Consider the following 10958-nt stretch of genomic DNA (forward strand, 5'->3'; position numbering starts at 1 on the left):
CACTGTTTCCCCTATGTGAAGAAGCGTATTGCGGTGATGTACCAGCACCACACAGACCTGAACCCCATAGAGGTGGCTATAGATGAGATGAGCAAGAGGTTGACCGAGCTAAGACAGCTAGTTGCCACCAGCGAGGTGGACATGATCCGCCTGCAGCTCAAACTACAAGGCAGCATTAGTGTCCAGGTGCAGGCCTCCATCCTCACAAACCACATCCTCCGTCCTCACAAACCACATCCGCCGTCCTCACAAACCACATCCTCCATCCTCACAAACCACATCCTCCGTCCTCACAAACCACATCCTCCGTCCTCACAAACCACATCCTCCGTCCTCACAAACCACATCCTCCGTCCTCACAACCACAGACACACACACTTTCTCATTTTACCCATTCAATTATTTTATTCAATATATGTTCTATATGGTAAGATACACCTCAACTTGTTCATATGGTAAAGACATCCCTCAACTTGTTCTATATGGTAAATATATCCCTCAACTTGTTCTATATGGTAAAAATATCCCTCAACTTGTTCTATGTGGTAAATATATCCTCAACTTGTTCTATATGGTAAAGGATACACCTCAATTTTCTATATGGTAAGATACCTCATTGTTTCTATGTGGTAAAGATATCCCTCATCTTGTTCTATGTGGTAAATATATCCCTCAACTTGTTCTGTATGGTAAATTATCCCTCAACTTGTTCTGTAGGTTAAAGATATCCTCAACTTGTTCTATGTGGTAAAGATATCCCTCAACTTGTTCTATGTTGGTAAATATATCCCTCAACTTGTTCTATATGGTAAAGATATCCCTCAACTGTTTCTTACATGGTAAAGATATCCCTCAACTTGTGAATCTAAAATACATTTTCCTTTAATCTATAGGTAAATGCTGGTCCCCTCGCATATGCCCGAGCTTTCCTGGATGATGCCAGCACCAAGAAGTACCCTGACAACAAGGTCAAACAACTTAAAGAGGTCTTCAGGTGAGTTGTTAAAGTACACATTGTAAAATAGGATAGGTCTTGACAGGAATATACATATGAAGTSGGTAAAACAGTATGTAAACATTATTAAAGGGGCCAGTGATCCATTATTAAAGTGACCAGTGTTCCATGACTATGTACAGTACATAGGGCAGCAGGCTCTAAGGTGCAAGGTAGAGTAACCTGGTAGTTGCCGTCTAGTGACCGTGACTAAAGTTCAGGACAGTGTACCGTCTAGTGACCGTGACTAAAGTTCAGGGCAGTGTACTGGGCAGGGGCCGGCTAATGGTGACTATTTAACAGTCTGATGGCCTTGAGATAGAAGCTGTTTTTCAGTCTCTTGGTCCCAACTTTGATGCACCTGTACTGACCTTGCCTTCTGGATGGTAGCGGGGTGAACAGGCCGTGGCTCAGGTGGTGGTTATGTATGACACTGGCCTCCCGGGTGGCGCAGTGGTCTAGGGCACTACATCGCAGCGCTAGCTGTGCCACCAGAGACTCTGGGTTTGCGCCCAGACACCAAGTAAAACTAAAGTGATAACTAAAAACACAAAATATAAATATCCATTAACAAACTTCTTATAGCTTAGACTAATTTCCACTTCCTGAACACATACTACTTAAATAAAAAACATAGCCTTTTCTTAGTAAAACGCAAAAGTAAAAATGAAATAAATACAGTAGTCTTTCCCCCATATAGTCAGACACATTCTATTCACAGGCTTGATTTCTGGAACACCAATGCAATAACTACAAAGTGGGAAAACTGAAGAAGTGTAATATTCTAAACTTGTAATATTATTTCTAAAATATTGTAGACTGAATATTCACAGTTAAAATGAAGACTTGTTCCCTTTTAAAAATGTGTTAAGCGTCGTCCGGGTTAGGGAGGGTTTGGCCGGTAGGGATATCCTTGTCTCATCGCGCACCAGCGACTCCTGTGGCGGGCCGGGCGCAGTGCACGCTAACCAAGGTTGCCAGGTGCACGGTGTTTCCTCCGACACATTGGTGCGGCTGGCTTCCGGGTTGGATGCGCGCTGTGTTAAGAAGCAGTGTGGCTAGGTTGGGTTGTGTTTCGGAGGACGCATGGCTTTCGACCTTCGTCTCTCCCGAGCCCGTATGGGAGTTGTAGCGATGAGACAAGATAGTAACTACTAACAATTGGATATCACGAAATTGGGGAGAAAAAGCGGGGTAAAAAAATAAAAAATAAAAATGTATGACACTGGCCTTTTGTGGAGCAGGCAGTTTGTGGAGGCGTGTGGCCATGGCCTGGGCATCAACGAGCGGCTGATTAAAGAGGACCAGCAGGAGTACCATGACGAGATGAAGGCCAACTACAGAGACCTGGCCAGAGAGCTGTCTGACATCATGCACGAGCCAGTAAGCATGAGTTATCTGCTAGCGTAACAAACATTGGGATCCATCATTGTTTGTTCGTCAGCCGTTTTTGAATATTTGTACATTTTGGAAGAATCTGTTGTGTTTGTTTTGATTGCAATACTGGTAAAACAGTTTAATTTGAGTATTATTATGAAAGTAACAGTTATTATTAGTTAGGCATTGGGATTTCATAGTCATTTTATAATATAATATCATGCTATTGTGATATTTGATAACCCCCTTTTCCCTCTGTTTTTCCTTTGTGCTGACATGAGCAGATTGGATGGTAAAACATCTTTGGCATGGGCTATACTACGTGTGATTCATTCTTACTAAGTTGTCTGAAAAAATAATTTGTACCTTTAGCATAATCTTGAACACCCTCCGTCGCTCCCTTCCAGATCATTCCAGTGGAGGATGGCATGAAGAGCGTTCTTCCAGACTCACTGCACATCTTCAACGTCATCAGTGGTACCCCCAGCGGTGCCACCATCGTGGGCATGCCCAACTCCTCCTCTGTGGTGTGAGACCCACCGGGATTGGCTGACTCCTGACTTCAACGCTCTGTGCCAGCMCTGCCATGAGTGGCCATTCCTGCTTTTCTGTTCTCCTTATCATCAAGTTTGCTTCTGGCTAAACTGAGACAATATTGATGTTCTGTTAATTTTCTCTCACACCTTCTCTGGCTTGTCCAATGGGCCAGGACAAAGGACTGTGTTACACTGTTGTATAGAGTACAGTCACTCTGTGGAGGATGGGACCAGGGACATTCATCCATGAGGATTGATTGAATACATAATTTAAACATTCACAGTGTAGGTTGGAAAAAGTATGTGAACCCCTAGGCTAATGACTTCTCCAAAAGCTAATTGGAGTCAGGAGTCAGCTAATCTGGAGTCCAATCAATGAGATGAGATTGGAGATGTTGGTTAGAGCTGCCTTGCCCTATAAAAAACACTCACAAAATGTATTTGAGTTTGCTATTCACAAGAAGCATTGCCTGATATGAACCATGCCTCGAACAAAAGAGATCGCAGAAGACCRAAGATTAAGATTTGTCGACTTGCATAAAGCTGGAAAGGGTTACAAAAGTATCTCTAAAGGCCTTGATGTTCATCAGTCCACGGTAAGACAAATTGTCTATAAATGGAGAAATTCCGCACTGTTGCTACACTGTGTATGTCTATTGTTGTGACTTAGATGAAAATCAGATCAAATTWTATGTCAAATTTATGCAGAAATCCAGGTAATTCAAAAGGGTTSACATACTTTTTCTTGCCACTGTATATGACATCACTGGTAGTGTTTCCTGTGGAGCCGTCCCCATAGGGATCCTTAAAGCGACAGAAATGTGCATGTGATGTCACTAGCGCTCTGTTTGTTTTGATCATTTGTCTTCTGCTCTGAACTCTTCAAGTGATTTTCTATGTATTGATGTCTTGACGAACATTATAAACCAYGTGGTTTGAGCCCTGAATGCTGATTGGCTGAAAGCTGTGGTATATCAGACCATTTACCACGGGTATGACAAAAACAAATATTTTTACTTTTTTAATTACGTTAGTAACCAGTTTATAAGAGCAATAAGGCACGTCAGGGGTTCGTGGTATATGGCCAATATAGCACGGCTAATGGCTGTATCCAGGCACTCCGTGTTGCYTCGTACATAAGAACAGCCCTTAGCCGAGGGAATATTGGCCATATACTAGACCCCTGACGTGCCTTATTGCTTAAATATATGCTGCATACATTGGCATTCATCTCTCTGTACATGTACACAAAGTCTTGTTATATTTCTACAAAGCTGCAATTTATTGGAAATAGAGCCTCCTATGAAAAAGTTAGCGTTAGCGTCCGTAATCACTTAAATGTCTTAGAATGGGATTTTTTTTTAAATATTTAAAGCCATTGCATATAAGTATATTCCAAGCTGTTTATTCATGTATATAAAAAAGGAGTGCAATATTTGTATTTTGCAAGGTACAGTGTCTTGCAGTGTTGGGTTCAATAATACATTGTAAAGATTATGTTCATCCTTCTTTTCAAAGCAATTCTAGTGTTTATTCAGAGACCTACTGTGGAAGTTATATTAAGCTTTTACCATTTGAGTGTTTATTCAAATGTTAAAGAAATCATTTTATATTTGGGAAGCAATGGGTTTTTAATTTTTATTTAACAGAAAGTCACTTTTCTGCTGTATAAACAGAAATGTTCTCTAATGCTTTTCTTTTCAATAAAATTCACTCATTCCTCTTCACTTGTACTTGAGATTTCCTTATAAACTTTGTTTGTTTATTGTCCAATAATTGTACAACRGCTATAGATATGGAATGTTTGGTTCTCAACCATATTGATGGGAGTATAGGTCAAACACATAAATGTAATCCTAATCTTATTTTACCTGCAGGACGTGGAACCAGCACAGAAGACATCCTTTATGACCCCCACCTCCTTCAATCATGAAGGCCCTAAATGGAACAATAAGACAGAAGAGGTATACCATGTTACATTGAGAGTTTACAACTGTTTGCCCTGGTGTCATGTGGCTGCCGTGTCGACTTTCCTCTTTACCTTGTGTCGTTCGTGACTTTTGCAGACATTATGACCAACCCATCAAGGTCACGGATGTAGCTTTRGATGAACTCTTCAGCCTCAACCACCTCCACCTCTGCCCCATGACTTCTTTTGATAGTGCTCTTTCTTAATTKATTTAAAAATATACTTGTCAAGAATTCCATTCTGGAAGAATATAACAAATACAGCATATCATTTCACTCCTCTACCTTTACCTCACCCATGTCCTTTACCTTATAAACCACCTCTACCTCCCCCACAGTCATATTTTTCTTCAATTACCAAATTGGGGTTAGTGGGGCCCCTCAAGTCTTTTTAAAAAACGGGCCACCAAATCGSCAAGTCCACTGCAGTAGGCCTATCGAGAGGACACTCTCCGAGAGGTGAATTAACTCAGACTGCTGAAGTGATGTTTAGCAAGCGCTCTGACTTGTCTGTCAACCAAAAGCTATATTGTAATGACGGGTCATACATTCTAGACAAATATATATATATATATATTTTTTTTACTATTTTCATCAATCACTGAGACTTAACCTACCTCTCTCTCTCCAATAAGTTTATTCTCACAACAAGTGTATTTCTGAGGGGAAGACACAGGGGCAGCTGATCGGCAGATAATTAAGGTATTCATATATTCAAATCCCATACCAGGAAGTTTAGTAATAAGAGACAACTCAAGTCATATCAACTGATATCAATCAACAATTCAGCTTTATTAAACATAGACATGTTTATTCAAGTTTTATTAAACATACTACATCATTGTTGTCAACCCCTTGCCTTGTGGGACATCATGGTAACAGGACACAATGCAACTATACAGACTGAAAGTTGGGAGTGAGAGAGAGAGGCAATCCATTACCAGCATAACTGTAGTTTGTGTATCTAAAAACCTGAAKTTCTACTCGTAATCCTATCTAATTCTTTAGCRAGTTGGCTCAGTTTATATAGCATGGTATATACGTCAATATTTGTCAGTCAATCAGAGCTGGCTGAATTTCCACAGTGACTCCCGACAGTACCTAGCTAGCTACTTTGCCGCTTTGYACGCGGTATGCAGTCTCCTCSGACGCGGCGGTMGAAGCGTTGCTGAGAGCCCATTGGCTATCGAACGGCCAATGGCGTGGGTCTTGATTGRTTGGGAGCTTCCCTGGAGGAATATTCCGGTTCGCTGCGCACCGCTGTAGTTTTTCTGAAGGGTTTCSCTAATGTGAGAATGACAGCTATCAAAATGGCGGAGGGCAATAGAGAAAAGTGATGAGGACAGGGCAACAAATGAGACAACTATCCTCAATTTATTATATTATTCTCACTTTTCATCGGATATTCTCGAAAACATTTAAGGTTTGGTGAGACTTGTGCAGAGCATAGTTTGTTCTTCTGTTGAAGATTTAGCTAGCTAACGTTAGCTAGTTTGCTATCTGCGGAAGAGGSACAACTTCAAGACATTGCAGCTAAAAAAACAAGCAATGTTTTTGAGCTGATTCCGTGATAGCTAGGGACTTTGTAAATCCGGCATTTTAATTCCAATAACGCAAGGTATCATTAGCTGGACATAAACAGCTTTGCACTCCTCCGATTTGGGTTAGCTACAGTAACTKATTTAGCTAGCAAACAAAGTGGCGTCAACTGAGTACGAATTTTGTTGATTGTTTATTTTATGACGACATGGCTCATTCCCCGGTTCAGAGTGGCATTCCAGGGATGCAGGTAAGATTTTTGTCTTAGTTCATCAAGTAGTCGGTCTCCCTCAATTTCTTTGTAATACTTTAGCAAACTTGTTAGCCAGCTAACCTTACTAACGATACTGACTCGATTACGTGATCAGTAACTTGACTTTATTTATGATCACATCCTCACTAGCTGTGTTAGTTAACTAGTTAACGTMAACTAATAAACTATCCATTTAGCTAGCCAACTATGGAAAGACACAAGGTATTGGTTTCTTTGCACCAGAAAAATGCCCACTTATGAGGCCAATCTATTGAGCCWTATTTATGTTCAGCAGAGATGTGGCCAGATTGGCCCCATGTGGTGCAGTCTGTCTCTGACAGTCCTGTAGACTAGATGGCAAAGTTAAGCATCTGTTTTACAATATATAAACTATATAAACTATTTAGCATGCTGCTAGAACAATAAGTGTTTGCCATTTAAGGCAAATCCTGAGCTACAACTGAAATGATTTCCCTGTAGTGTTACACTAATGCACATTAATTGTTTGTGATTACTCAGAAAGCCAATATATTTTAAGCACGACTCAATGGCTGAACCACTAAACACCTTTTATTCAACAAGGAAACATGAAAGCGAAACAGCAACATGTTACTGAGGTCCCTGCCAGTTGAGGCAGTGGAAAGTAAATCTTTCCTCTTAATAAACATTCTTGACATTTTTCGGTGCAGGCAGTCAACAAGAAAGCTGCCAGGACATGACTTAWCTTGTAAGAAAACTAGGTATCTAGGTCATTCCCCATTCCGACAATGGACATATGACTGTCATTCTCATGGGGCACCACRGCGAGATAGCCTTGAGCTGCATGAATAGAGCCATGTTTCACCACTGTACTGTTCTCTCCTGAATGGTGGCAACATGGTTCATTCAGGCTTGGCCTCGGTAGCGCTGACCCAGAGGGAGAAGTMGAGTGTGTGTATATGGGGCTGGGGGTGGGTGATGAGCCTCAGGGTGCAGACTGACTGRAGTGGACCARGCAATCTGGTGGTGCAGCTGGGAGAGGATCAGACTCATGCTTTTTWTAGGGATGTTTTAGCAGTGGTGATAAACCTGACTGTGGAGGTTCCCAGCATGTGGAGCCTGTAGTCACAGTGCCCAGTGTTGTTSTTCCCACCAATCTGACAGAGSTRGAGAGGATCTGCAGAGAWGWACGGGAGAAACTCCCCAAARACAGGTGTGCCAAGCTTGTAGCGTCATACACAAGAAAACTCGAGGCTGMAACTGCTGCCAAAAGTGCTTCAACAAAGTAACCCAGTGTTGTTTTTCCCATTGAGGTCAGTGTCAATAGGATGATTTTTCACCTGGATGACTGCTCTGTGGTTGTGACAGGCTTTATTCTTCTATTTATTTTTATTTTTATTTATTATTCTTTTATTCTTCACCCCCCCTTTCAACTCATGTCAACATATTAGTCGTCTCTTTGCCTCTTTTTAATGGAGCAGATTTACAACATTCTCCAMGGGTTGTTATGAGAACAATAGGCTAGCTGTTCAGCATTGTTTTTATGGTAAATTAAACTATAATTCTAGTGCAAGCAAATCAAGTTCCTCRCTCTTTCCAGAATGCCCCATAATGGGTATCAAATTGCGATTAYTGTATAGGGATATGAAATCTTTATGCCTGTAYTGAAATTAATTGGACATCGTTCYRCTATAAAACAAAGTATTGTCACTGGGAAATGTTCCTTCACACTATTTCTGTCGTGCAGCATAATATACCGTTCCATAATTTGCAACAAAAGTGCTTCAGGCAGTTAATCGTTGCAGTGCAGGAAGTGAATTGTAATGTCAAGCGTGAAGAGGACCATCCCCTCCTTTGTAGACCACAGGGGGGGYAAAGAGGGCCTGTCTGAGGGGAGGGGGTGTTGTGTTCCTGCTCCAAGCTATTCACCATCTTTATGGACGAGGCCTTGGTTCTATTCTTTCACTGTCCGTATTGATGTTTAGATTTTTTTTACTCCAAGAGATTTTCTCACTATTTATCATATCGGGATTTTCTTGTTAGGTTGAGCTGCTTCACAATTTCCCACTTTACTGGCCAAAGTACAAAGTCCCAGTAGATAGTCCCAGTAGGGTTGGCAGGTAACCTGGCAGGTAGGAGCGTTGGGCAGTAACCGAAAGGTTGCTGGATCAAATCCTTGAGCTGTTGTTCTGCCCCTAAGCAAGGCAGTTAACCCAGTGTTCCCCGGGCGCCGATGACGTGGATGTATATTAAGGCAGCCCCCCGCACCTCTTTGATTGATGGTTGGGTTAAATGTGGAAGACACATTTCAGTTGAATGCATTCAGTTGTACAACTGACTAGGTATCCCCCTTTCCCTACATAGTAGGTATCACCCAGCCCGCCACCACTGCTGAAAAACATCCTAAGGGAAACACTGATAGCCTAACRTACAGAAACATAGGCCTATTTGACAAAAATGGATAAAGGCAAGTGACCAAAGAGTCYCTATTGCAGGGCAGAAAGTGTGAAAGACTGCTTTGTTTGTCAATAAGGCCAAACTAAAGCTATAGGATTAGTGGTGCTGTTCACCTATTGGTTGTTACGGGTGTTTTAGAATGAATTCCTCAAGCTGCTTGAGTTTCTCAGGGGTATAATAATGATATTATTGGTTTCAGCTTTGGGATTCCAAAGCTGTGCCCCCCCCCCCACACCAGAATCCTTTGTATTATAGCGTTCTGTGATTGGCCCAGTGAAGCATTAATAACTGAACAGAGCCTTAATAGTCTTACCATGTAGCAGAGTATGTAACCCTTCATCCATTGAGAATTTACAATAGTTACTCAATGTTTTTGAAAAATCTTTCCAGCTCACTTCCTTTTGATAACCACTCAGCGTGAAAGTGAAAAATGTCAAAAAAGTGGGAAGAACAACACTGGGCACTGTGACTACAGGCTCCACATGCTGGGAATCTCCACAGTCAGGTTTATCACCACTGCTAAAACATCCCTATAAAAAGCATGAGTCTGATCCTCTCCCAGCTGCACCACCAGATTGCGTGGTCCACTACAGTCAGTCTGCACCCTGAGGCTCATCGCTCCCTAAACACATGTGGAAGACTCATTTCAGTTGAATGCATTGTTGTACAACTGACTAGGTATCCCCCTTTCCCTAGATACTAGGTATCCCCCCAGCCCGCCACCACTGCTGAAAAATGTGGAGCGTGGCTGCACAGCTATTTTCAGGTCTCTCGAGATAATAGATCAGGTTCAAGTCTGGGCTCTGGCTGGGCCACTCAAGGACATTTGGAAACTTGTCCTGAAGCCACTCCTGCATTGTCTTGGCCGTGTGCTTAAGGTTATTGTCCTGTTGGAAGGTGAACCTTCGCCCCAATCTGAGGTCCTGAGCACTCTGGAGCAGGTTTTCATCAAGGATCTCTCTGTACTTTGCTCCGTTCATCTTTCCCTCGATCCAAACATTTTTCCCCCATCAATCTACACACAATGCCCATAATGACAAAACGAAAACAGATTTTAGAAATGTTTGCATATTTACTAAAAATAAAAAACAGAAATACATTTTACATAAGTATTCAGACCCTTTGCTATGAGACTCAAAATTGAGTACAGGTACATCCTGTTTCCATTGATCATCCTTGAGATATTTCTTACAACTTGGAGTCCACCTGTGGTAAATTCAATTGGATTGGACATGATTTGGAAAGGTACACATCTGTCAATATAAGGTCCCACAGTTGACAGTGCATGTCAGAGCAAAAACAAGCCATGAGGTCAAAGGAATTGTCTGTAGAGCTCCGAGACAGGATTGTGTCGCAGCACAGATCTGGGGAAGGGTACCAAAAATGTTCTGCAGCATTGAAGGTCCCCAAGAACACAGTGGCCCCATCATTCTTAAGTGGAAGAATTTGGAACCAACAAGACTCTTCCTAGAGCTGGCCGCCCGGCCAAACTGAGCAATCGGCGGAGAAGGGCCTTGGTCAGGGAGATGACCAAGAACCCGGTGGTCACTCTGACAGAGCTCCAGAGTTCCTCTGTGGAGAAACTTCCAGAAGGACAACCATTTCTGCAGGACTCCACCAATCAGGCATTTATGGTAGTGGCCAGACGCAAGCCACTCCTCAGTAAAAGGCACATGACTGGCCGCTTGGCATTTGCCAAAAGGCACCTAAAGACTCGCCAGACCATGAGAACCAAGATTATCTGGTCTGATGAAACCAAGATTGAACTCTTTGGCCACATTCCTACGGTGAAGCATGGTGGTGGCAGCATCATGCTGTGGGGATGTTTTTCAGCTGCAGGAGACTAAGTCCAATC

At 42.2% G+C, this 10958-nt stretch overlaps 1 protein-coding gene and 1 pseudogene across 1 annotated transcript in view; both read left to right on the top strand.

Moving 5' to 3' along the window:
* LOC111959519 (dedicator of cytokinesis protein 9-like) overlaps positions 1-4630 on the top strand; it is a 118443-nt pseudogene extending 113813 nt beyond the window's left edge.
* Positions 4631-6002: 1372 nt separating this feature from the next.
* Positions 6003-10958, top strand: part of LOC111959903 (serine/threonine-protein kinase 24-like) — a 48722-nt gene continuing 43766 nt past the window's right edge. Inside the window, exon 1 of the mRNA XM_023981746.2 lies at positions 6003-6664. Coding sequence (XP_023837514.1) covers positions 6623-6664 — 42 coding nt within the window. The 5' untranslated portion in view covers positions 6003-6622. The remainder of the gene's footprint in view (positions 6665-10958) is intronic.

Source organism: Salvelinus sp. IW2-2015, linkage group LG36, assembly GCF_002910315.2.
Source record: "Salvelinus sp. IW2-2015 linkage group LG36, ASM291031v2, whole genome shotgun sequence".
Taxonomy (NCBI): Eukaryota; Metazoa; Chordata; class Actinopteri; order Salmoniformes; family Salmonidae; genus Salvelinus; species Salvelinus sp. IW2-2015.